The 27,875-nt window shown below is 37.6% G+C and overlaps 1 protein-coding gene across 1 annotated transcript in view; it reads left to right on the plus strand.

Moving 5' to 3' along the window:
* Positions 1-27,875, plus strand: part of VIPR2 (vasoactive intestinal peptide receptor 2) — a 78,457-nt gene that overhangs the window by 24,173 nt on the left and 26,409 nt on the right. Inside the window, exons 3-4 of the mRNA XM_034402463.3 lie at positions 18,063-18,170; positions 20,827-20,921. Coding sequence (XP_034258354.1) covers positions 18,063-18,170; positions 20,827-20,921 — 203 coding nt within the window. The remainder of the gene's footprint in view (positions 1-18,062; positions 18,171-20,826; positions 20,922-27,875) is intronic.

The following is a 27,875-nucleotide window of genomic DNA, read 5'->3' on the forward strand; positions in this document are numbered from 1 at the left end:
CCCCACAGTTTTTATCAAAATCTGACACCAGAATTTCATGGTCCTGCTACAGTCAGGAATTTGCAAGATCTGACATTGACTGAGTGACACATGACTTTGGGACGGGAATTGAAAGCCTGAGATTTTCACAATGGCAAAAGCTTTGAAGTTATGAGCATAATTTTGGATGTTAACAGAGGGTATCAAGAATAATTTAAGAGGAAGGTGCTTTTCTTAATCAGAAAGGAGACTAAGGTTTTTAAAACAGAAGAATACACTGCAATATCTTTTTCTTAAATTGGTGAAATTTGGGTAGTATTGTTCTGAAAAAGTATTATAAAATATAGATTCCTTAATAACAGAAATATCAAGATGAGGATTATAAAAGATGGATCAATAGATGTCCAAAAAAGACATTTCTAAACTTAGAGATTTTCAACATTTCACTTCTGAATGCATTTCTAACACAAAACATATTTTTTCATTGGAAAGAAATATTGAAGAGCAATTTATTACAATCTCTTTCATAACGATAACAACCTTATGGGCAAAAGATTCATAACTCTAATTAGAAACATTTTTTTAAATTTTATTTTTACAACCACAGACTTGATTTTAATGGTCTCTGTTATTCTTTTAAAATTTTACAACATTTATCATATTTAGTAATTTATAGTGCGTGCAGAACTCATAAAATTGAAAATCGATGGGGGGTTTTTGTTAAAAAAAGAGGAGCTGTTACAAACCATTGGGTGTAACTTAATTATCAATCTTAGATTTCAAATCTTGCTTATATTTTACATTAGGTAGCTTTTAATACATAAATATCCAGCTTTTCCTTTATGTTTCTAATACTTTACTAAATTATGTATATTCAAATGAACTATCAATAAAATATATTTTTCTGTTTTGCAATCCTACAAGGAAAAAAATAGTGAAAAATATTCTTAAATTAATATAAAATGTATGTATTCTTTCAATAGTCATTTGAAATAATCAAGGGTGACAAAAACAATAAATTTGTGCAGAGGGTAAAAAACAGGTTACTTCCTGATCAAAACCAGGAAGTAACGATGACTGGGCCTCACGCCACCATCGCTACTGGTTCTCCGAACCACCGGCCGCCATTGCTACCAGTTCTGCTGAAGTGTCCGAACTGGGAGCATTTCACCCCTGCAATGTCCCATATGTCACTAGAGGGAAAGTGATGAGATTGGGTGTCTGTGTAGATAGGTAAGGTTCCAATTGACAACTAATATCACTTTGAGACCAAAATGTTCACCCATTGCTGAGCTTCATATCCAGAAGACGAGTTCAAGAAGGATTGGTTTTTAAATGAGCTGGGAATAGGGCCTGACTCTATCCACTGCAAAGCTGAGCAAGTCATTGCTTGCTTTTAAAATTATTAGCCTTTTCCCTTAATCTTTGAGTTTCTGATGTACTAGCCGAGGACTCTTTTAAAACAAAAGTATTTTAAACTTAGTGAAAAAATTGAAGTGATCATTAATTCCAATTTATGCCTGTTTATTACATTTTTGTAAACAGCAAATGCTTAATGTGGCTCTTACTTTTAGGAAATCCAGGGTTGAATTTTAATAACATTTCCATAGAGAAAGGCACTCCAGAGTTTTAAAATGTCATTAAGGTACAAAATATATGACTTTATTTACAGGTTATTTAAATGCTGCTCTGGATTTCATACACATTTATATTTGTGTATGGAAAACAGATTGTGTCATTTTGTTTTAAGGGAAGATTTTTTTTCTAGTGGAGAGCTTTAATATACTTCTCTGCAGAAATATATAAACAAGTATATTACTGATCATGAAAGAACAAACTGTACTTCATTATTTACCAAGGTTTTGTGTGATTTTTAGCTAAAGCATGTACTCAAAAAATTTCAAGTAGATAATCAAAGTTCCTTTGGGATATATTTCTCTTGGGATCTTAAATATACCATATTTATCTTTAAATCATCCCTAAAGAAAAAGAATATCTTTCTCTTTATTGAAACACAAATTTTGCTAAAAGATTACAAGGTTAGTTTAGCAGAGTATAATACTATATTCACACCATCATATCATGAAGCATTTTCTGAATTACGGCTTAACTACTTGTTAAGTTTATCTGAATTAAGTAGATGTAATAGCAAAAGAGCTATTCATTTTGTATAACTGAAATAGATTCTCAATCAGTTACTTTTTATTTTTCTCCCATCCTGATTTATTTCCTCCTCATTTCATGTTTCACAGATCATTATGACCTGATAAACTTAAGATAATTTTCTCTCTCCAAATCATTGGGTCAAATAGTATAATCAACATGTTTGTAAGTAAAGTTATACAGTTAAATGGATACATATAATATATGGAGTATTTTACAGTGTTTCCTTTTACAACTTCTTTGCCACTTTCTGGGAGTCTGTACCCAGACCTTACCTTTTTTACCTTACCAATCTTTGTTAACTTAACGGACACCTGTATATGTCATTAGACGTTACAGTTTAGTATCAAATTTTTTATTTATTTGCCTTCCACCTTTATTATTTTTATAAACAAATCAAGGCAGCGGATATATACAACATACTTTCCACCTCCAATTTTCCCCACAACAACTACCCTGAGCCACAGTGGCGCAGCGGTTAGAATGCAGTACTGCAGGCTACTTCTGCTGACTGCCAGCTGCCTGTAATTTGGCAGATCAAATCTCACCAGGCTCAAGGTTGACTCAGCCTTCCATCCTTCCGAGTTGGGTAAATTGAGGACCCAGATTGTTGGGGGCAATAGGCTGACTCTATAAATGGCTTACAGTAGGCATTGTGAAGCGGTACATAAGTCTTAAGTGCTATTGCTATTGCTGAGAGGTGGGCTGGGTTGTGGAGAGAGAAGGAAGGAGTGGGAGGGGAGGGATGGAGGAAGAGAGAGAGAGAGAGAGAGAGACCCCAAATCATCCAGCTGGTTTTAAGGCTAAGGCAGGATTTGAACGCACAATCTGTTGCTTTCCAGCCTGATGCCTTAACCACTAGACCTGGGTAGATTCTGGGTAATCTGGATATAATTTCACTTGCTGTATTTTTTTCTTGGAGATGTTGCATATTTGATTCAGTTTGATACTTAACATTTTGGGTGAGGATATTAGTGTATGTTGTGCAGGTGGTATGTTTTGTCACGAAAGGCAGATATTGTGTTAAGATTTAAGGTAGAAGCCATGCAAAGGTCCTAATTAGCTACTTAGATAGTATATTCATATAAGAGTTAAATACTGGGTTGAAAAACAAATTCAGAGGCTAAAGGCCTCTGGTGAGCTGTGATTGGCTGTAGGACACAATTATTTCAGAGAATCTGGATGGATGGCAACCAGAGGCCTCTCACTCCTTCAATATCGAAGGAGACTAATGAAACAAGTTTGCCTGTTAATTAGCTAGAGTCAGTTTTGGAGTCTTGATTATATTGGGAGTTCAGGAAAATCTGGAAATGGCAGAAGGGGAAAATGCTTTCACAAGTGTGTCAAGAACTCTGACTCCTACCTCATGTGGTGGTCTCCCCAATTTTAGCTTCCTTCTGAATTCTCCCTTCTAGATCTACAACATTTTCATTAATTCTGGCTTGTCATTGGCTCCTCATAAATAGGAAGGAATGCTCTCTTGTCTTGGCAATGCTTTACATACATAATAAGCTTTGGCACACCTTATGTTTCTACACCAGAATGGGTTTCAGCAGGTTCTGACCAGTTCTGGAGAACCGGTAGTGAAAATTTTGAGTAGTTTGGAGAACCGGTAGTAAAAATTCTGACTGGCCCCCATTTCCGGTTGGTGACCTGCGGCGATACGGCATTGAATGAGTGACCGCTGCTCCTCAACTCTTTCAATCGCCATGTTTTGGGGATCCCCTCGGGGGCATAGTGCCTGGAGAGCCCCGCGGACAAGAGAGCGAGTTCGGCGAGCATGAAAGCGGAGTGCAACGCTGATCGTAAGACCGGGTGGGTCTGTCGACCCAGCACGAGCGAGTCAGCCTGTCATTGGCTGACCTGAAGCTGTGGAAGCCAACAATTGAATAGGAAGGATCGAAGATGGAAGGCTGCAGTGTGAGATGGATCTGGGCGATTAAGGCGATTTCCCCGTTGTGGTGTAATTGGCATCCGAAGAAGGAGCCGGTGGAGCCAGGAGAGAAGAGCTCGGAGAGGGAGAGAGCGGCGATTACAAGTAGAGAGCTGATCGGAAAGATAAAGTGCCTACAAGCCGGCAAGGAACTTTTTTAAAAAAAACTGAGGTGGCGAAAATACGCACACAAGGAGAAGATCGGTGAGAAGAACAAGGAATTTAAGAAATACTTTTTTTCCTTGATGAATTAGAGTACTAGATCGATCGGAGGCTGTTGTTTGGTGATTGTGGATTGTGCCTGATTATCTCAGAGACCAGAAGCGCAATCATTGCAGTGACTGGCCTGAAGAACAATCGAAATTGCTGACTCACTGACAGTCTAGTTCTAAGGAATATTATAGAGCTTAGGCTGTGATAAGCTGCCTTCGTGAATATATATATATATATATGTAGGTCTTTGGTTATTCGGGTCTTCTCCCACGTAAAATTGGAAGTGTCTTGGCGACGTTTCGACGAAGTCTCATTCGTCATCTTCAGGCTGGTGTTCTCGGCTTCGTGCTTCCAGGAGCAAATGGAAAACACCCGCGAAAACCTGAGAAAACATATATATATATATATATATATATATATATATATGTTTTCTCAGGTTTTCGCGGGTGTTTGTATGTAGGTCTTTGGTTATTCGGGTCTTCCACGTAAAATTGGAAGTGTCTTGGCGACGTTTCGACGAAGTCTCATTCGTCATCTTCAGGCTGGTGTTCATATACATATATGTATATGTATATGTATATGTATATATGTATATATATATATTAACAATAAGAGCAACAGAGTGAGGAAAAAAAGAGTTACTGTATGTATTAGCATATTGCTATTTGGTTCCTGCTTAACTCCCTCTATGAATGAAATATTCTGAGGTTCGTATCTATATTCACAGTTAACTTATATATTTATATATTATATTAACGTGATTAACTTATAGTATATTAACATAATATTTAGTATTGATATTTTTATATAGATATTGATCCTTTACACATAATATATTAATTGTTTATGCTTGCATGTGATTATTTTGTTAGGAATTAATTAATTAATTAAGAAAGCTAATTCATTATTCCATTTAAACATTTTCTGAATTTTTATAGTAGGTATTTAATTACATTGAATCTATCGTATCTATTTAAGTTATTAATAGACTTAGGTTAGAATTAAGTAAAACTTTTATATTTAATATTTAAAGGTATAATTTGATAATACGGGACTAGATAGACAAAAGAGATTGCTGTTTGTTGGAAACTATTCTACTATATCAATTGGGAAATTAAGTATTAACTATAACTTTTAAAGAGTCTATTGGGAATAAATAAAGGAGGTTAACGATTGGAGTGAAGGAAGAGCCCCTGAACAAATAGTGGCAAGTGCCACTGGATGATTATCTGGAGAAATATAGAGAAAATAATAAGAGACCAAAAATTGACTTTGAAAGAAATGGCAAGTTTGACCTCAACAATTGCAAAAACTGGTAAAAAAGTGCCATCCAATCCTACACTAGCAATGTCGTTCCCAGCTACCCAGAAATCAGTAGAAGGTCTGCAGAAAACAGATAAACCCCCAGTAACTCCAACGCTTCAAATGGTACAATCTTCTCTGCTATCAATACAAGAAACTATGCTTGCGATGCAAGAGAAATTATTGAACAGTCATTCCGAACTAAAGTTGGACATACACACTCTAGATTCTAAAATGAATGAGATTCAAATCTCTATTGCCAGTAATGCAAACAGAATCCAAAAAGCAGAACAAAGGATTGAGAAAAACGAGAAGAAATTGGACTTAGTTGACCAAACTCTGTTGGCGCAGAACAAAGAAACAGAAGACTCTTTGATACAACTCGAGATGGATAAGGCCTCGTTTTACCTCCGATTTCAAAACATATTGGAAGATAAAGAAGAGGACCTAGGGGACAAGATGGCCGAGTTGATCGCGGAGACCCTCCAACAAGATAAGCAGGAAATAATTAGAGAGATTGACGAGGTATATAGAGTGCAAACAAATTACGTGAGAAGAAATAGGCTCCCTAGAGAGGTCCACGTTCGGTTTGCTAGAAAAATGGTGAGAGATATTCTGTATAATATAGCCCGGGAGGAACAAATTATGTATGGGGGAAAAGAAGTGAATATCCTAAAACAAATCCCAAGAAGAATGAGGGAAAGGAGGAAAAACTACAGATTTTTGACAAGTCAACTAAATAGGAGAAGCATAATATTTAGGTGGCTCTTGCCAGAAGGAATGTTAATATCATGGCAAGGAAGAAAAATTAAAATCGACAGTTTAAGTGCTGCCCAAGATTTTCTTGATCAGCTAAGGGGAGGAGAAGAGGAACAAACTAGCAAGGAGGAAATCAAAACAGCGAACACGGAAGAAGAAACATCTCAAGAACAAAGCACAAGGGAAGATATAGAAGAGGAAAAGAAAAAGGAAGACACAGAAGAAAAAGGAAAAAAAACTAGACCAGTAAGAGCAGTAATCTTAAAGGCAAATAAGAACTAGGGACCAGATACCAACATCAGGAATGAACGATACAAAGATCTTATCGTTAAATGTTAATGGCTTAAATGATTATAAAAAGAGGAAGTTAATATTGTCCAAATTGGCGAAACAAAACCCCGATATAAGGTTCATATAAAAAAAGATGAAGCCAACTATCTAGACTATACCAAATTTGGCAAAGTATTTGTGTCACTAGCCGAGAAAAGAAAAAGGGGGGTTGCTATATACGTCAAGAAAGGAATAGAAGCAGAATGTAAATATAAGGATGAAAAAGGGAGAATTCTAATAGTAGAAATAATGAGAGGTAATTCCAAGATGTTATTGGTAGGGGTCTATGCCCCAAATAAAAAACAAGGGAAATTTTATCGAAAATTGCATGAACAGCTTGCAAAATGGGCACATAATGAAATATGCATGTTAGGGGACTTTAATGGAATTGTTGACCCAAATAGAGATCATAAGAGTGATATAATTAAAAAGAATAAAAGATTTCCCTTACCAAAAAGTTTCTTTGATTTGGTGGACGAAATAAATTTAATAGATATGTGGCATACTCTACACCCCCAGGATAGACAATTCACATTTTATTCAATGCCGCAGAACTCCTGGTCCAGAATAGACATGGTCTGGGCCACTAGGAAACTAGGACTGGAAATAAAAAAGGTTGATATGTGTACAAATGCCTGGGCAGATCATAAGTTTCTGGAAGTTAGCTGGCACCACGATACCAAGAGAAAACAACAGAGATGGAGTCTAAAGACCAACTTACTAAACGATAAAGAGTTCACACTGAAACCGAATGAAGAAGTAAAGCGTTTTTTCATATAAAACGGGAAAAAAGACACAGCCAGAGAAATTGTTTGGGACACCATGAAGGCTTATGTGAGAGGGGTGGCCATCTCATATATGGCGTTTAAGAACAAGGAAAAAAGGAAGGCTAGGGAAGAGTACACCAAAAATTTAGTACAAGCTGAAGATGAACTCCAGCAACATCCAGGAGATGAGGCGGTAAAACAACAGTGGTCGATGGCGAGACACAGATTGAATCTTTTGGACCAGGAGGAGATGGCACAAAAAATAAAAAGAGCTAAACATTATTGTTTTGAGAACGCCAATAAGTCGGGGAGATGGCTTGCTTATAAATTAAAAATAGAGAAGGAAAAAAAATCAAATATTGGTTTTAGAAGACTCCCAGGGCAACCTTTTGACGAAGGAAGAAGACAAGCTAGAAAGCATAAGAGAATTCTACAAATGCCTATACAAAAGTGAAGAAATTGAGTCAAACAAGGTGGAAGAGTATTTGATGGAAGCTAGTTTACCCCAAATTACAGAAGAAGAAAGGGAAATGTTGAATGGAAAAATCACTATAGAGGAATTAAAAACCGCCCTCTCTAAAATAAAGAAAAACAAAACTCCAGGTCCAGATGGTCTCCTTGGGGACATATATCTAAAATTTGATGAAGCCTTGAAATTAGAACTATTAGAAATTTTCAATGAGGCTCTGGTTGGTACAACAATCCCGGATACCTGGAGAGAAGCGTACTTGATGCTCATACTGAAAGAAGGTGCTGACCCGAAACAGATATCAAATTATAGACCCATCTCTTTGCTGAATTCAGATTATGAATTATTTATGAATATAATTGCGGAGAGGGTCAAAAAAATTTTAAATCAGTGGATCCACAAAGATCAGAACGGATTCCTTCCAGGGAGACAGATCAGAGATAATTTGAGAACAGTGCTAAACACCATAGAATTCTATGAACAATATCCCGAAAAGCAGCTAGCCCTAATGTTTGTCGACGCCCAAAAGGCGTTTGATAACTTGAATTGGACTTTTATGATTAACCAAATTAACTTAATGGGATTTTAGGACATCGAGAACATATACCATAAACAGAGGGTGAACATATTAATGAATGGAGATAAAACCCAGATATTTCAGATTCAAAAAGGAGTGAGGCAGGGATGTCCCCTATCCCCCTTACTCTATATTCTGGCGTTAGAGGTGCTACTTAGAAAGATAAGAGCCAATAAAGAAATTAAAGGATTAAAGATTAGGAAGGAAATATTCAAAATGCAAGCTTTGCAGACGACGTAGCCCTCATAATAGAAGATCCACTAGAAACTGGTTTAATACTAATGCAGGAAATACAGAACTATGGAGAAGTGGCGGGCCTTAAACTTAATAGGAAAAAAACTAAAATAATAGTGAAAAATATGACAGATACACAAAAAAAGGAAGTGGAAGACTTATTAGGCCTCCAGGTAGTTAAGAAAATAAAATATTTAGGAATATGGATCACTGTGAGATTCTCATCACTAAAAGAAGACAATTATACCCCATTACTGCAAAAAATATATCAGGACCTAGAAAGATGGAAAAAGCTAAAACTGTCTCTGATCGGTAAAATAGCAGCAATCAAAATGAACATCCTACCTAAAATTCGAACAAGAAAAAATCCTACTTTCACAAACATAAAATTAGGGAGACACTCATACACACGTGGGAGGAAATTAGACAGAGGATTTATACTAAAGTACCTAACTGGCTTTCCATTATGGAAGCGTTGGCGGCCCCAAACAGGAGAGATGACTATAAATTGGGCACGTATAAAGATATTCTAGATGAAAAGGGGAAGCTCAAACCCTTGGATATTTTGAGGGACCATGGTTTTAACCTAGATTGGTGGAACTACTTGCAGATTAATTCAAGATTTCAGAAAGATAGAGACCAATATAGTATAGAATCTAAGCATGGAAACTTTGATAAAATTATTTGGGGAGTAGATAAGAAAATGCTAGCAAAAATATACAACTTCTTATTAGATGAGGATAGGGCAGAGATCATAGCAAAAAAACAGCTAAACATTTGGGAAAAAAATTTGGGATATAGATTAAATTTCAATGACTGGGAGGTGGCCTGGAATAGGAATTATAAAATGATGAAATTGGCAACATTCAGGGAAAATCATTATAAAATGCTACACAGGTGGTATTTAGCGCCAGCTGGATTAGCGAAAATGTTTCCAAATCTCTCAGCCATGTGTTGGAAATGTGGAAAAGCGATCGGCACCTTCTATCATTTATGGTGGACCTGTCCAGAGACAAAAAAGGTTCTGGTCCAAAATTCGATATTGGCTATGTGAAATAATGGGACAGGAGATTGTTTTATCACCAGAAATCTTCCTTTTGGGTATAATCGGAGACGGCTTTAACAACAACAAAACTCAATTTATAATCCAGATAACAACAGCGGCTAGACTAGCTTTCGCGAAATACTGGAAAAATAAAATCATACCACCAGAAGAAATGTTAATAAATAAAATCCTAGAGTGTGCAGAAATGGCAAAACTGACGAGTGAGATAAATAATGAGGAGAAATCTAAATATTATGAAGTATGGGGAAATTGGTATAATTGGTTGAAGAACAAGACAAAAACATGATTTTAGGATATGATTAGTTATGCATTTGAAATACGAGCTATACTGTATATAATTTTGAACAGCTAAGGATGAAGAATATTTGATGTATGATTTCTTAATATGTATAAACACTGTGCCTCTGAAGGAGGTAGAGATTGTATACTTTTCTTTTATAATGGAAAAATTTAATAAAGTATATTAAAAAAAAATTCTGACTGGCCCTGCCCCCATCTGTTCTCTGCCTCCCAAGTCCCAGTTGATCGGGAGGAAATTGTGATTTTGCAGTATCCTTCCTCCGGAGTGGGGTGGGAATGGAGATTTTACATTGGTGAGTTGCCCCTGGTTCAGACCAGTTCTATAGAACCGGTAGTAACTGGTGGGAGGCTCCGCCCACTGACCCTGATGTCATTAGAAGCGACCTGCGCATGCGCAGAGGCAAGGCGAGTGCGCAAGCGCGATCCCGTTGCAAACCGGTAGTAAAGGTAAGTAGAATCCACCCCTGATCCTTCCCCTGCCACGCCTACCAAGCCATGCCACGCCCACCAAGCCAAACCCACAGAACCAATAGTAAAAAATTTTGAAACCCACCAATGTTTTAGACCCTTATAATCTTGATTGCTTCTTGGTTCTAATTCTTTGTTTCTGAGTTGCTGCTGACTGTTGCCCATTGTCCAGTTCCTGACAATGTGTATGTGAAGAAAATCACTTTTCTCAGCAATATCTTTAAGGTATTTTCCCCAAGCAAAGAGGAAGTATAGATGGTCACCCTGTGCTTTTGAGGCAAATGTAAAGACAGAACAATGGAACAAAATAAATTATTCTCCTTTTCTTTACTGCTTGTATGAGTTACACATCTATTAGAGCCAATACTTTTTTTTTTAACGATCAACATAATTACTAGTGTTGCTAGATTTTTACACAAACACACACAAGCACTTGCCCGTATATGTACAACAACTTCAAAAATAGAATTGTGGAGTCCTTTCTGAGTTTGGTTGCAGACTTTTCATTACCTGACTAGGTAACATTATCATTGCTAATGAGTGTGTGGCTTGCCCCCTATTAATATAAAATAGCTAAGTCAGCCAGTATTGATGTGGTGTGTTCTTTTCTTTGGTAATTCTTGATTAGGATATTGCTTTCTGCTTAATTGTTTGTCTGGTGCTAACCTATGCTTATCTGGGTGTAACTACCGAAGTACTAAGAATAGAATTATCATCTTTTGGATTTTTGCATGCCTAAAATCAATTGGGACTCCACTGTTTGTGGCCTGGATCTTCCCTGGCATGGTGGGATAGACGGAGCAAGATATTAAATAGGAATGCTGCCAGGCACTGTGAAAATGATACTCCTAGCCTTTGATTTCCAGCCTACCTTATAGCAACAGTAAAGATATAAGACAACAATAATATTTTCTACAGTAGATATTAGTGTCCCTGAGAAAATGCATTTCCTATCTCTATTGGTGTATTATATATTCCATATGATCACAGTGGATACTAACTGGGAGTGGGGTGGAGAGACACATCTTGCTGTTGGAATTTGCTGTAAGTGGGTAAAAAGAAGACTGGACATTCATAGCTTAGAGGTGAAGTGAGTGAATAGAAGCTTATAAAAATATGGACATTTCTATCAGGTAAAATGCACTTACCTACGCTACTGGATCGTAAATGTGAGCGTGCTCATTTGCTACACTTGCGCGCTCCTCCTCCACACATGCACAGAGGGTAAAAAATGGGACGTGATGACATCCGAGCGGGTGGGTGGAGCTTCCCACCGCCGGCCCTACTGGGTCACGCAAGCCAGATAGATCCAGCTGGATTTCACCAGTGATTCCTAATCCTCTTTCAAGCTATGTGTATAGAAAGATAACTGATTTGAACCACACTAAAACTACAGTATGTATATAGTTTCAGAGAGGTTGGTTGTTTTGAGGAGCAACTAACCTGCTTCAATAGTGCTCTACAACTTGGCTTTTTCCACAGTATCCCAGTCTATTTTAATGTCTGGAAGTGGGGATTTAAAATAATAATCCCCTTGCCAAACATTCCGACAACTCTAATCAAAAGCATTATGGTTCTGCAAATAGGATACTGATCCTGAAGCAGGTGGTGTCATAATTTCTCTATTTACAATAATATTTACAATAATGAAAAAATGCTTGGATCCTTCTATTATACTCGCAGAGATCATAGAGAGCAGCTGGCAGTGAATGGCAGAGGACTGTCCTGTAATTTCTGTTCCTTTTTTAAAAACAATACTCAACTTTTTTTTAAGATGAAAAAAAGAAAGTTAATCTACACAATATAAGGCTGCAATTTTCTTTCTGTAGAAAGAATATCTGTAGATTGTAGGAAAGAACATTTTTCCTTTTTCCATATAATAGACACAGTGTGTTACACAATTCCCAGCTATTTCAGCGATGATTAGGCCAGAGACTGGTACATTTCTGGTACATAAGTATCAGTGGTGGTATTCAGCCGGTTCTATCCGGTTCAGGTGAATTGGTAGTGGCAGCTGCAGGAGGCTCCGCCTACCTGCCCAGATGTCATCACATCCCATTTTTTACCCTCTGCGCATGCACGGAAGGCTATGTGCATGCATGGAGGTGGCGTGTGCGCTCACATTTGCGAACCGGTAGCAAAGGTAAGTGAATACCAGGCCTGATAAGCATCCAAAAGTAGCAGGTTCAAATCATCATATCAGCAGAGCAAAGAAAATACTTTTATCTTTATTAAATAAATAATAGGAATCCCAAGGTATGCAGTAACTATTTAAATTTTCTAAATGAAAATTATAGATCCTTATAGAAAGTTTGCACGAAATGGAAAAAATGCATTTATTATTTCTGGTTTTAATTATTAGGAGAAAACAACAATCACTGAATAATAGAAAAGGTTTTTTTAAAATAATCATAATATAGGAAGTAATTTTGTAACTGCTTATATTTGCTGCAAAGGAAACAGGAAGCTTTCTTTTCTTTTTATTCTTTCTTTCTGGATTTCCCCCACTCTTTCTTCCTTGCTTCTTTTATTCTTTGTTGGTTTGTGTTAGTTTTTATGTTCTTTGTAAAACCTTCAATAAAACCTATATTAAAAATTATGATTGCAGACATTTATGACCTTTTCTGAGAATTATGAGAAACTCACTTATAATGTGTGTAAATATTCCGCAAATTCTTCAGGCAGTCAGCAAATGCAACAAAGCCAATACTATATGTTTAAATATTCTGAAGATGTTTTACTTATTTATATAGGAGTTTGCTTCGTATCAACTGAAGAATTTTATTTCAAAGTAAAAAGACACTAGTGAATAAAGCAGAAAGTAGTTTGCTCTAAAGGATGGATTAATTTTGTAATTTTGTAACATTTGTATATTTTTCAAGGTAATGCTTATTTCATCCCATTTACACATCAATGGTCAGGTTTTGTTTTTTTTAAAAAAAAAAAGCTTTCAAAAACTAATATGCATTTTAATGCAGATGTTTGCTTAATGCATACATGTTGGATGCAATTTTATATGCTGCGAATTGCATATTCAGTATATCCAGGATGTCTAGAATGAGGATTAAGATTTCAAATGTTCCGTAAGGCAGGAGTGTCAAATTCAAGGCCTGGGGACCGGATCCAGCCCGCAGGGTGCTTAGATCTGGCCTGCGGGGCTACCCTGGAAACAGTGGACTGGCTTGTGGTGCGCCTGCCAGTGAAAATGGAGCTTAGGAGGGCTGCGTGCGGCCCTCCCGGGCTCTGTTTTCCCTGCCAGAGGGTTGCAGGAGGCCATAACACAGGCCGAAATGGAGCTCAGGAGCCCGTTTTCACTGGCAGAGTGCTCAGGCTGCCAAAGGCAACCCTAACAACATGAGTGACGTTGAGCTGGCCATGCCCACCCTGGCCTTACTTAGCAACAAAAATGTTGGGTTCAATTTTGGTTGTAAATCAAGAGTTATCTGTAGTAACTGCTTGACATAGAGGCATTGTTGAATTTGGGAACTTCACAGCTGAATGGAAATTTGAACTGAATATTTAATTAGAAGTCAACCTACTGACCCATGGACCATATCCAACCCTTCAGCTAGCCCTGTCTGATCCATGGCATTGGCAGGAAGTGGGGCAGCATCAGGAGAGGTTGGGCAGCTCTGACAGGGTAATGGGCAGCAATAGGGGACTCTAGTGGGGGCCCTCCACAGAAGTCCCAATTTCTCATGTGGCCCCTTGAAAACGTTCATTGACCAGCCCTGGCTTATTGCCTTCTAGAGAACTGAGAGTAAAACAAGTTTTGGTTTCATTTAATTTGTGATGCAGATATAAAACCACACTAGCTCTCCATGCATATTGCTACAAAGGCTTCTGCTGTACATTGCCTCTATCAAATAAATAATGATTAGATATTAAGTTAAATAATGGGACACAAAAGTTCAAACAAGCTTAGGGATTGCTACTTAGGATTTACACAGTCTTCAGAAACCAGCAAATGTGTCCAATTAGCCATAAGCAAAGCTGTTCTTGTGCCTCTAGGAGAGCTTGATGTGCAGATATATTTCACATGGGAAACAATAATTTGATCATTTTCTAATATCAGCTGTTAAATGCACTTTTAATGACTGGAGACAAAATTGGTTCTTTTTGCTTGCAAAACAATTAAATTGCTCATACTAAATCAGTGTGCAATCCGCATGGTCCCCCTAGACTGCCAATTCCTGTTCAAGGTAGCCCTGGCCAGGAGGACTTTTGCACAGATACGGTATGTGTATTGTGTGCCAGTGGTATCCTTTCCTAAACCACAACAACCACAATCTATTCATGGTTGCTTCCGCTTTAATCACCCTCTAAATGGACTACTGCAATGCGCTTTACATGGGGCTGCCCTGTAGGATCTGGAAGCTACAAATGTACAGAAACTTCTTGCTCTCCAGCTGCATTCGTTGCCAGTTTGCTTCTGGATGAGTTCAAGGGGCTCGTTATAAATTATAAAGACTTTTATGGCATGGGATTGGGTTCTTTGAGGTACTTCCTCTCCCTAATTATGCCCACCCCATCCCATTAGATCTGCAGAAGAAGTACAGCCCAGGTGCCATCTGTTAAGGAGTGCCATCTGGCCTTTTCCGTCATGGTGCCATGGTGGATTGCCCCTGGTTCGCACCAGTTCTATAGAACCGGTAGTAAAACCAGCGGGAGGCTCCGACCACTGACCCCAATGTCATCAGAACACTTCTGCGCATGCGCAGGAGAGGGTGCGCGGCCCCGTTGTGAACCGGTAATAAAGGTAAATAGAACCCACCCCTGCATGGTGCCCATCACTTCAAATATTCCCCCAGAGATTAAACTGGCCCCAATTTTTGTAAAGCTTGGAAGACATGAGGTGTGGGAGTGTATGGATCAGGAAATGATTCTGAGCCCATATGTTGATAATGCAGATTTGTTATTACTAGGATTACTTTTACTCGACTTTAAATCTTGTCTTTCTATTTTTTATGTTTTTATGCCTTTTTTTCAATATTGTTAGCTGCTCAAGGTAATGAGTTTGAGATAGTGGCCATAGAAATCAAATGGATACATAAATGCATGTTGGTATGTGATAGCCTAAGAAGCCAAAATTCACCTATTCATATTTTAGAGGGTTTTCTCCAGAAGTTGTTGAACATCATGTAGATCTTTAAAAAAAAAAAAAAAAAAAGTCTGACCTTTTAAAGATGAGGACTATTTTGCTTTTCCTATAACTTAGGAGATGTTAAACTATACTTCCCCAATATGACCAATAGTCGTGATAAATGATTTTCATAATTATAACTTTTATTCCTTCATATCTCATCTATGACTGAAATGTTGGAAATCAGCATTTCCAATGTTGGAAATAGCTACTTAATTTTAAAAAATCCAGATATATGACTAAGAAAGGTTCTGAGTTAATAGCATTAGGTTAGACAGCAGAATCATAGTTCACCATAAAGTGCTTTCCATTAAAAGGAATCAGTTAACGTTTAGACAGCAAACATTCTAAATCCATGGAGTTAAGAGATCAAACTAAAACTATACCAGTCAAAGAGAAATGTATTAAAAGAACGGATTTGTAATCTGTAGATATCGTTAGGGAGATAAACATCTGCTACCAAGCTTTATTTTAGTTGGATTCCTCTTCATTTGCATGGCCAGCCCTTATAAAGATTAGAAGTATTTTGAAAGCAGCTTCAGACACAAGATTTACACATGGGTATCATTAAAAGCTGGCTCCCCATTGATATATAGATAGCTGGTTTGAAAAATTACTTTGAAATTGCATGAGCAGTCATTTGCCTGACAGGAGAGCAGCTGTATAAATATATTTTAACTAATCATTCATTGATATTAAATTCAAATCATTCTCATTATTAAGAGTCCACCTCAAAGAATGGTTAAGTAATAACTTTTTTAAGTAATTTGTAATAAATGGTGGTTTCTAGCCCATCATTTATCTCTCATAATAGTTTCTGTTCCTTTGAAATACAGTCCATTTATTTGAAGCAATTCTTTCTGTGCTGGTTTAACAGAGTATTTCTACTTTCTTTAATAAATAATTCTACTTGTTGGGCTTAAATATAAGAGTGGCATCTATTAATCTCACAAGTATCAGCATTTCATACAGTTAGGTAAACCTAATAAAGAATATTAGTTTTATTATGCTAGTTGGAAAATAATAATAATGCTGACCAACATCTTAGTGTTTCTTACTACATAATCATGCATAACATTGCTTTTTAGCAAATGACAAAGTCATTCTCTTTTATTCTTTTCTGTTGTAATATAAATTATAATAGGTTGCAAATAAGACTTATTATTTTGTCTTCAGGCATGGTCATTTATCTTTTGCTTGCAACACTGAATATCTACTTTTATTTCATCTTTTGGTCTAAGTATTTCCCAACCCGGCAACTTCCAGATGTGAAAACTTCAACTCCCATAACTTCTCAGCCATCATGGTGCCAATGTTAATAATTCAGAGGATTGAAGTCCATGTCACTTGGAGTCATCCATGTTGAGAAACATTGCTTTGATCTATCCCGTGCCTGCCTCTGTTAAATAGCAAAGAAACAGATTTAACTGATTCAGATTTAGATCTAGACATTTAATCTCTATGGGGTCCCTGTGCTCTCTGAACTTGGTTGCTTTCTTGCAGATGTTTTAGTACTCAACTACGTAACATCATCAATGCTAGGATGAGCTGTGTGATGCATTTGACATCCACATATGATATCAATAAAAGATTATATTTGCAGCTCAAAGCAGAACTGTCAATCTTTGGTGCTCTCTGAGCTTGGTTGTTTCTTGCATACATTTCATTACCCAATTAGGTAACATTATTGGTTCTATTAACCTCTGCTCAGTGTATCATTCTCTACCATTGGCCTGAAGTTAGCGTTTGATGCAATTTCTAACAGAAAGATTAGGGAGGCATTTTCCTTTGACTTCCTGTTACTTGGACAAATCATACTGCTCCGTGAAAATATTTACATGAATGTTAAATACAATACCAGTGGAATCCTTGCTGATCTTATTCCCATCACACTAGAAGTTTAATAGAGTAGAACACTTGACCCATTACTCATAAACTTCTATTTTAGTATTATTTACGCTCTGTCACATAACACATTTCATGTGTTATTTACGCTCTATCACATAACACCAACTGACACACTGAACCATCCCTACATTATTGTTGATGCCATTCTTTCTGTCTTATGTAGAATTTCAGCAAAGCGTCCAAATCTAGGTAGCCCTTGACTTACAGTCAGGGGTTTAATGATTTTCTGAAGTTAGAATGGATTTTTAAAAAACTAGTTAGAACCTGTTCTCAAAGTTATAACTCCCTCTGCAGACACATGCATACACCTTGGCTCCGTCATGTCATTGCATTTTGGACACTAGTCAACTTGCTGCACCACTTTTCACATTGGAGAATTGTTGGTATTGTTGTTTCCTCTGGAAACATTAATTTGCTCAATAAGTTGAACATTTTCTACTTATTTTTCCAGGATGTGTTGGAGTCTGGGATAACATTACCTGCTGGCATTCTGCAGAAATTGGAGAAACTGTAACAGTCCCTTGTCCGAAAATCTTCAGCAATTTTTTCAGCAAACAAGGTATTTAAAATGTCTTTCTGTAATTTGGACTGACATGTATCTTTGGTTTCTCTGTGTTTTAAATGTTGGAAAGAATGGTTATTTCATTAGGTGGCATACAGATTGAAAGGAAAATGTATCTGGCAGGTGCCTCTTAAGACATGTGTTTTAAGACAGATGTAACCACTATCTCAGCAAGTGACGTGCACCTCTATTGTTGCAACTTCAGATACTGACTATATCAAGAAAATAGTCTTGAACAAAGTTAAGAACAATGGAAAGTATTTTATGGCCTTGAAGTTTAATGAAAAGAAATTTTTTTCTCTGATCATTTGTTGGCTTATGATAAGTTTTTTATTATGAAGATAGAAAGTAGGGGAAGTCTAGCAGAGCATTTGAAAGTCAAATTCATTTTCTTGCATGCTTCAAAAGAATTGTAAGGAGGCCCTCTAACATGCCCCTCATTCTGGGAACAGATCTGTGCTTCCTTTTTGTTCCTGTATCAGCCACCCCACCATTTCTTTAATGTAGGAATGGATGATATATTTGCTAACATGGCTGGCTAGGGGACTCTGGGATTTGAAGTCCATATATCTGGAAGTTGCCAAGGTTGAAAAACACTGCCCTAAATGGAAAAGGCAGGCACTGATAAACCTCCGCTCCTATATGGGGCCAGACGATAAAGTTTGCCCTCCCTGTCCAGACATGAAGAGCAAGAGGCAGAGAAAAGACCAATCAGGGTTTGAGGTGGCCATAGATTACCACATCCTTGAGGACCATTGGATTGGAATTTGTTAAGTCAGCTTCAGGAACAACTCTGATCAATGGAGGAGACAAGTAGATTAAGAGGACACGTAGAATTGTCCAAAAATCTCTTCCTCAACTTTAGTCCTTCTTCCATGTTTGGATGAGTCTTTTAAAAAATGCATTTTTGCCATTCTTGTGTGTCAGACATGCATTTATCTCCGACTAGTAATCCGTCACAGGAACTGAAGCCTTTGATACTCCTGCCACAGGTCATTCAAAATCACTTTGAATAATGGTGTTGAGTAATGAGAGGTTTTTATGGAGACAATTTAATTTAAATTATTTTCCCATCCGGCATATTTATAGTGTCAGATTAGTTGTATCTAAAGCTACATATGTCTGCCAAATGATCTTTAAACGTTAAACAATTTTTTTCTGGTCACTGAGTTTCCTTGAACAGTTGTCATATCTTTAATGACAGACACATCCTCAGAAAATAAAGAGGGAATCAAAATAAGTCTGTGCAGTAAACCAGATCCCATCATGACAAGCAAGAAAGCTTCGCATGGGTGCAAAAAGTAATGTAGAATCGAAGGTCTGAGAGTTGAGGAATATGAGATTGCAAAGAAAAACCTAGAGTGAATAGAGTATCTATTTGGGAATCATTTTTGTTTCAAAATCAACTTACATCAAAACTGAATTATATACATACAGTTCTGTTGAGCGCAAAGAAACATTTTTATATAAATCTTTCCATTTTTTCCAAAAATGGCTTATTCCTAGTCCCAATATCTTGTTCTCTCCTATGGCCAGCTGTTTTACATCCAACTCTGACAGTTGGACAGATTTCTTGGATTTTGACATTGTCTTGTCTGGTGAGTTATGGGTTGAAGCTTTGATTACCTAGCTTGGCTTTTTAATAAGCTACTTTTTTTTTTTTTTTGCTGAATCTTATGACATGTGGATTATGTGGGAGAAACCTTAACTCACCCAACTAAATGTCACTGGGCATTTATATATGTACTGCTCTTTATATATTTTTCTGAACAGAGTAACTGTAATTAACTTGGACCAAAAACCAGATTTTAACTGTTGGTGATATTTGCACTCAAAAACAAAAAAAAGAGCAACAGGTGGAATAGAGATTTGATTTAATTTTGTTTAGATTTTTCTTGAATTAAATATTGTTCATAGCATCAAATATTTCTTAATTCTGTATCTCAAATTAGAATCACAATTCACTGGGAACTTCTGTAAAGCCTCTAGATGACACTCAAATCTATCAGAAACCTTACATTCTTTTGGGACAATAAATGAGATATTAAACTTTGTATGATATATTTGAATACAAAGCAGATCAGTTTTCCCAAAGTATTGTTATTCCAATAGGAAAAACACTTGGAAATACAACACATTATCACTTAGCACAGATCAGAGCTGTGCTAATTGTCCATGCTAGTTAGGAGTTCTTAGAGCTGTAGTCTCAATTTATCTGGAATCCATAAGGTTAGAAAAGATTATGATGGACCCAGATTGTTGGGGGCAATATTTTGACTCTGTTAACACATTGTTTAGACAGGGCTGTAAAGCACTGTGAAGTGGTATATAAGTCTAAGTGCTATTGCTAAGTGCTATTAAATAATTAAATAAAAGTAGATGATCTAACAAATAATTTTAAGGTTGGACCAGGGATGGGTTCTACTTACCTTTACTACCAGTTCGCAACGGGATTGTGCATGTGCAGATCACCGATGACCACATCCAGGGCGGTGGGCGGAGCCTCCCGCCAGTTTTACTACTAGTTCTTGTGAACCGGTCCGAACTGGGGGCAACCCACTGCGGGGTTAGATGTTTTGTTGACTTATTGGGGGTGGGAATATCTGATGTTCATAAAATATATTGCCGTTCTCCTCTTTGTTCATTTTCTTAGGAAATATCAGCAAAAACTGTACAAGTAAAGGATGGTCAGAGATGTTTCCGGATTTTTACATTGCTTGTGGATTGAAAGATATTGAAGACAACCCGGTAAGAAAAACTTGTTGAAAAATACTAAAGAACCATCTTAATTTTTATGAGATCTGGTAACAATCTGTCATTTGTTTATGACAGGAAACAAATACAAACATTAGCTTCTTTAGGGAGATGTTCTGTATTGATTGTTCTCTATTGCCTTTTCCTTCCTAGAGAAGTCAGTTTTGCAGGTTACGGTACCAGACTTGGGTTGTAATTCCTTCGCTTCCAAAGTATCTTAGCTTTATGTATCTTAGTTAACATAGAGCTTTTACTCTTGTGGTATTGTTTTTCTCTATAGAAGTGGTGCCTTGCCTTATTTATTTATTTTTACTGCAGGGCAGTGTTTCACAATGTTGGCCCCTTGAAAATGTGTGGACTTCACCTCCCAGAATTCTCCAGTCTGCCATGCTGATTGGAGAATTCTGGAAATTGACGTTCATACAACTTCAAGTGGCTAAGGCTGAGAAACACAGCTGAAGGGGATTCATTTCTCATTATAATTTTACCACTTCAGCTTGTAATCACATTCTTTGAAATGATCAGAACAGCTTCAAAAAAAAAAAAAAAGTTTCCAAAGCCCATCCAGGAGATGTGTTCTTTTGTGAATATTTCAGATTATATGCGGTTTGTACCTGTAACTCTTTTGTTTAATAAATCTTTGAGAAAGTGACATCCTGGCAAAGATGTATGCATGCTTTCTCTCGTGAGTTTTGACAGCTATAATAAGCTTATTTCTGGTTTTTCTCATCAAGATGTGTCTGTCCATGTGTGAACATATGTCATGTATGCATGTCTTGTATAAATATGGTGGCTGCCTGCAGGCTTGTTCAGAAGGAATTAAAAAAAAGAAAAAGAATGGTTGTTTCATTCCTTTGTAAATTAAGGAATTTTTTAGAAGGCTAAACAGTTTTAAGTTCTCATGGAAGTGGAATGAGATCATTCTTCCAGATTCCATATGGCTGGAATATCTCCTGCTAACACATGTTATGGCCCCAGTCCAAAGCTCAAACAGCAGATCCTACAATTATTAGCCACTGTGAGCCCTTTGAGGTAGTCGAGATAACGAGCATAACAATGAATATTAATCCTATCTTTATCGTAAGGTTGTGTTAACAGAACCTTGCAATCTCTTCTGCCTTCACTTTTGCTCTTGAAAAGTAGGGAGATGTTTTATTTTACCATATGCCTTCAAACTCAAATTTTGATTATCAGACCAATGTAGTCTATGGCATTTCCTCCTTTTCTCCCAAGATCATTCCCACATACCATTACGGAATGAATGGAGCAAAAAAGAAATTCAAATGCTGAAGGGCATTTGGGTTTGGCCAATGGCGCAATGGGGATGTTGGCAGCATCTCAGAATATTGTTACCAAGGAAATGAAGTTTTTGCTCGTTTACAAAATGGCTGCCTTGGTAGCCAGGACCAAGAAGAAAAATCTGTTTATTAGAAGGAAAGCTGATGAAGATAATTTCCTCTAATTCCTTATGATAGTGTCTGTATCTCACCTTGCTTTTTGTCTTTTTCTTGGGCATGGGAACAATTTTTTTTTATTCTGTTAGAATGCCTACGGAATCCATGTAGAAATATCAGAACCCTCAAGTTGAGTGTTTCTATTTTTAAACTACTACCGTAAACTAATTTTTAGAAATAACCAGGCCACTATAGGAGTTCACCAGGTGCAATACCATACTGGTGCAAACAAGGTTAAATACCTTTTTTTTTTTTTTGCATAGTTCTTCTTTAATCTCTGAGATTTTAAAATATCTTTCTGATAAAGGGGTATTAAAAACTCAAAAGCTTGCATGCTGTTTTGTTCAATCTTCTTTCAGATCCTAACTGTAATTATTTATATCCCAAAGGGCAATAGAAAATTACTTCCTTTTATAACTTTTTATAGCATCCTAGAAGTTAGGTTATAGCTGCCTCGTGTAGCTGAAAAGGAAAATATTTAAATGGAAGATATATGAACTATTCCATAGTTGACTATTGACTGCAGAAAATAATATTTAAATGGAAGATATATCAACTATTCTATAATGAAATTTATTAAATGTATTATTAGAGAAATACTTTTTGGTAGTCCAGTAGAAGAATTCAGTTATTTTACTTTTCCAGAGAATAATTCAATTAGCATTTCTTCTTCAACCAATAGCTTGCCTAAATAATACAATCTTACATTTATATTATGAGTTGATTAGAGAAACTCTGTTCTGTCTGACATGTTCACTCCTGGATACTGTAAAATCTCCATTTCCTCCCCACTCCAGGGGAAGGTTACTGCAAAATCCCCATTTCCTCCCGATCAGCTGGGACTCGGGAGGCAGAGAATAGATGGGGGTGGGGCCAGTCAGAGGTGGTATTTACCGGTTCTCCGAACTACTCAAAATTTCCGCTACCGGTTCTCCAGAACTGGTCAGAACCTGCTGAATACCACCTCTGCACCAGGTTAGAAAGCAAGAGATCATAAGTTCAAGTACCACCTTAGCCATGAGAGCTAGCTGGGTGGGCCAGTTAATCTCTCTCAACCCAATCCACCTCACAGGATGGTTGTTGTGGGGAAAACAGGAGGAGGAAGGTGTGTTGGATATGTTTGCTTCCTTATTTGTAAAAACAATAAAGATGAGATAAAAATAAATAAATGTATTTATCCTCCAAAATACTTTAATTTGTAAATTTCTACTAGCATTGTTCTTCATCAGCTTCTTTTATATGAGCTCTTACCCCAATAAACCTGTCAGGGCTGCCCAAACAAGGATTTATCTTTATCTTATCTTTATCTAAATGCTAGGAATGGATGGTGAGACTTCTTTAATTTAATGTCTAGGGGAGTATTTTCCTTCATAATTTAATATCAATTGGAAAAAAACAATCCAGTGAAATCACAAGTATTTAAAAAATGAAATTCAGAATGACTATGATAGAATTTAGACTAAAGCTAAATCCAAGATATTTAGTACTTTTTGTTAAGTATTAGGCTTAGTACAATCAACAGCTTCTTTAACCAAAGAAATGAAAGATAAGGTCCGGATAGCTATATATACATCATCATTATGTAGGAATGGATACTTTTAAGCATCCTTAAATATCCTTTCTACAGGGAAAAATGTGATAGATGTTGTATAATTGAAATAATAAAATAATTGCCTAGTAACAAAGTATAACATGAGGAATTCAAACTTGCATATAATTTGCTATTCTAATGCTATTCTTCCAAGCAACCCCAAAAGCCATGTTACCTGTGCCCGGTTTTATCCGCACAATCTTACAAGGTAGGTTATCTAGAAAGACACCTAACTTTTTATTACTTAGGACTTAAGTAATGCAGACTTTGCACTACATTTTTGTCATTTAAAATATAGTACTGTTTTACCAGCACCATGCAAACTGGCCATGACTTTTCAATCTGATACTGGTACAAACTTCGTTTTGCAAAAAAAAAAAAAAGAAAAAAAAAGAAAAACCTGCTAAAATAATGAGGATTGCATTAAGAAAACATGTATTAATCCTGTTATTTTTACTCTCCCAATGTGCATTTCTTGTTTTGTGATGGACGTTTTTCATTTTGTTGTCTAAATTTTTTTCCCACGAAACAGTTTTCTAGTTACCCAAGTCAAAAATAGCAAGTCTTTTCTGTATGGAAAAAGCACTAGATGAGAGGTACAATTAATTATGGCATTGCAAAATGTATACCTTGTGAGTAGTTAGGAATAGTAATGCAGACTAAATATGAATATACTCAAAGTTCTTAGTACCACCTCATTTACTTTACTTCTTAAACAAATCTCTCTGCCAGGAAAGAGGAAGAGAGAGTCAGAGTACATGATAATCCTTACTTTAGAATTCTTCTGAGTTACATGGAATCTTGATTTTTTTTTCTAATAGCAATATAGTATTAGCTGAGAATTGTCCACTTATTTCAAATATCAGTTCAATCGATCCTTATAGCTCTTACGATTAAGAGCAGTTTTTTACAGAAACATTCGCCAACTTTTGAACCTCTAATCCATCAGAGGCATTACTATAATGAGTGTTGATACTGTATTCTTTGCAAGAATGCCCAGAATCAATTTACACTTCCTTTGGATGACTAATAAAGGACTGGAGAAATTGGCTGTGCCCTTCATATTTTTGCCTAATGCATTAGTTCCTGGTAAGGAAAGAAAGATCACCTGGAAAGCTGTAATAGCTGAGCAAGGTCATCATAATGATCTGAAGGGATCATGTAGTGCAGGGGGGGTCAAACTTAAGGTCTGTGGGCCGGATCTGGCCCATGGGGAGCTTAGATCTGGCCCGCAGGGCCACCCTAGAAACAGTGAAGGACTGGCTCACAGTGCCTCTGCCAGCAAAAATGGAGTTCAGGAGGGCAAAATGGAGCTCTGTTTTCACTGGCAGAGGGTTGCAAGAGGCGGTCACAGTCGAAAATGGAGCTTGGGAGCCCACTTTCGCTGGTAGAGCGCTCGGGCCACCACAGGTGCCCCTGACATGAGTGACACTGAGCTGGCCACACCTACCCCAGGCACACTCACCCTAGCCCCCCAAGGTCAAATACAACGCTGACGCAGCCCTCAATGAAATTGAGTTTGACACCCCTGATGTAGTAAATGAAAAGAAATCTCTCTCCAAGAGTTTCAGACATGAAACAGTTAAAGTTGGTAGACACTTGATCTACCGATCAAATATGGATGCCAATAGGAAGTTCAGTTATTTTGTGAAAAATTATTTGAGTTGTGGTCCCTTTGTTCTGCCTTCATTCTCTTTGTGCATCCATGTGTTGCTGGCTGAAGGTTTAAAGTCATTGTTACTTTCTTTTGTTTCCTTTTTCCGTCTTTCATCCCTGTCTAGTTCCTTACCATTCAAGATTTGAATTCTTGCTGAATTGGCCTCGTTATTCTGAAAGGATTTAGCACAAACACCAGTTTGTTCAGTTAATCTACAGAACTTTTACCCGCTCCAAGAAATTCAATCCTAGAGAACATTAGGAAAGACCCAGGGGCATTTAAATTTCATTAAATAAGTAGACCAATTCACTACATCCCAGATGTGCCTCTTGTTACACATGCCAATATATAGGAGCAGCAGAGAGCTATGGAGCTGGAGAAGACATCGGTTGCAACACAATAAAAACAAACTGCTCAACTCCTATGGAGTTTTTCAACCTGCAAAAAAGTTTTGTTATTAGATATTCTGAGCAGCCAAACTGAAGAAAAAGTGTGCCATGTCAGCATAGGGAGAAAGAGTGCTGCATCGTAGGAAGAACAGTATCAAAATTGAAGAATCCTCAGCTAAGAAATATGGTGACAGTAAAACAACAGAGTCGGAAGAGACCTTGAAGGTCTTCTAGTCCAACCCCCTGCTTAGGCAGGAAACCCTACACCACTTCAGAAAAATGGTTATCCAACATCTTAAAAACTTCCAGTGTTGGAGCATTCATAACTTCTGGAGGCAAGTTGTTCCACTGATTAATTGTTCTAACTGTCAGGAAATTTCTCCTTAGTTCTAAGTTGCTTTTTTTCTTGATTACTGTATTTTTTGGAGTATAAGACGCACCTTTCCCCCCCCTCAAAAGGGGTGAAAATTTAGGTGCATCTTATACACAGAATGTAGCCCCGCCCACCCACTGGCTCCCACCCTTTGGCCTCTGCCTCCCAGTAGTTTACCTCCTTGCAGCAAGCAGCAAGAAGAAACAGCTCATTTTAGCTTCAGCACAACCTAATTAGCACAAGTTGATTGGATCGGCCTCCCTACTCTCAGCTGTTTTGCTTTCAGCTGTTTTGCATGAGCCTCTGCTGCTTGCTGCAAGGAGGTAAATTGCTGGGAGCAGATTTTTTTTCCTTGTGCTAATCAAGCTATGCTGAAAACGAAAATGAAAGTAAAGCAGGCTATTAGCTGTTTTGCTGCAACGAGGCAAAATTGCTGGGAGGCAGAGGCAGATTTCAAGCGTCTTATACTCTGAAAAATACGGTAATTTCCACCCTTCTTGTCCTGCCCTCAGGTGTTTTGAAGAATAGCTTGACTCCCTCTTCTTTGTGGCAGCCCCTGAGATATTGGAACACTGCTATCATGTCTCCCCTAATCCTTCTTTTCAATCAACTAGACATACCCAGTTCCATCAATCATTCTTCATATTTTTTATCCTCGAGTCTCCTAATCTTTGTTGTTCTTCTCTGCATTCTTTCTAAAGTCTCAACATATTTTTTACATTGCAGCAACCACAAATGGATGCAGTATTCCAAGTGTGGTCTTACCAAGGCATTATAAAGTGGTAATAACACTTCATGTAATCTCAATTCTATCCCTCTGTTTATGCAGCCTAGAACTGTGTTGGCTTTTTGGGCAGCTGCTGCACATTGCTGACTCATATTTAAATGGTTGTCCACTAGGACAACCTATATTCAATCATCAATTAATTTGAGGGCTTAGCTGCACTTTACTTTTCCCCAAACCCTTCAGAGATGCTGAAGTTGAATTTCCAACCTGCATGTTCAGTAGAATCTATTCCATATGATGGAGTAACAATTATTGGATAATTTTAGAAATTGCTCTAGGCCCGTGATGGTGAACCTCTGACACGCGTGCCACAGGTGGCATATGGAGCCATATCTGTGGGCACATGAGTTGCCCTAGCTCAGCTCCAGCGCACAAATGTGCTCTGTCCAGCTGATTTTTGGGCGTTCCGGGCCCATCGGAAGTTGGGAAACTGTATCTGGCCTCCGGAGGGCCTCCAGAGGGGTGGGGAAGGCCGTTTTCGCCCTCCCCAGGCTCCTAGAAAGTTTCTGCAACCTGGGGAGAGCAAAAAACGGGCTTCCAGTCCCACCAGAAGTTGGGAAATGGGCCATTTCTGGCCTATGGAGGGCCTCTGGGGGGTAGGGAAGGCCGTTTTTGCCCTCCCCAGACTCCTAGAAAGCCTCTGGAGTCTGGGGAGGGCAAAACATGAACCTATTGGGCTCACTGGGCCATTGTGTGC

This window comes from Pantherophis guttatus, chromosome 4 (assembly GCF_059756535.1).
Source record: "Pantherophis guttatus breed Tessera chromosome 4, ASM5975653v1, whole genome shotgun sequence".
Lineage (NCBI taxonomy): Eukaryota > Metazoa > Chordata > Lepidosauria > Squamata > Colubridae > Pantherophis > Pantherophis guttatus.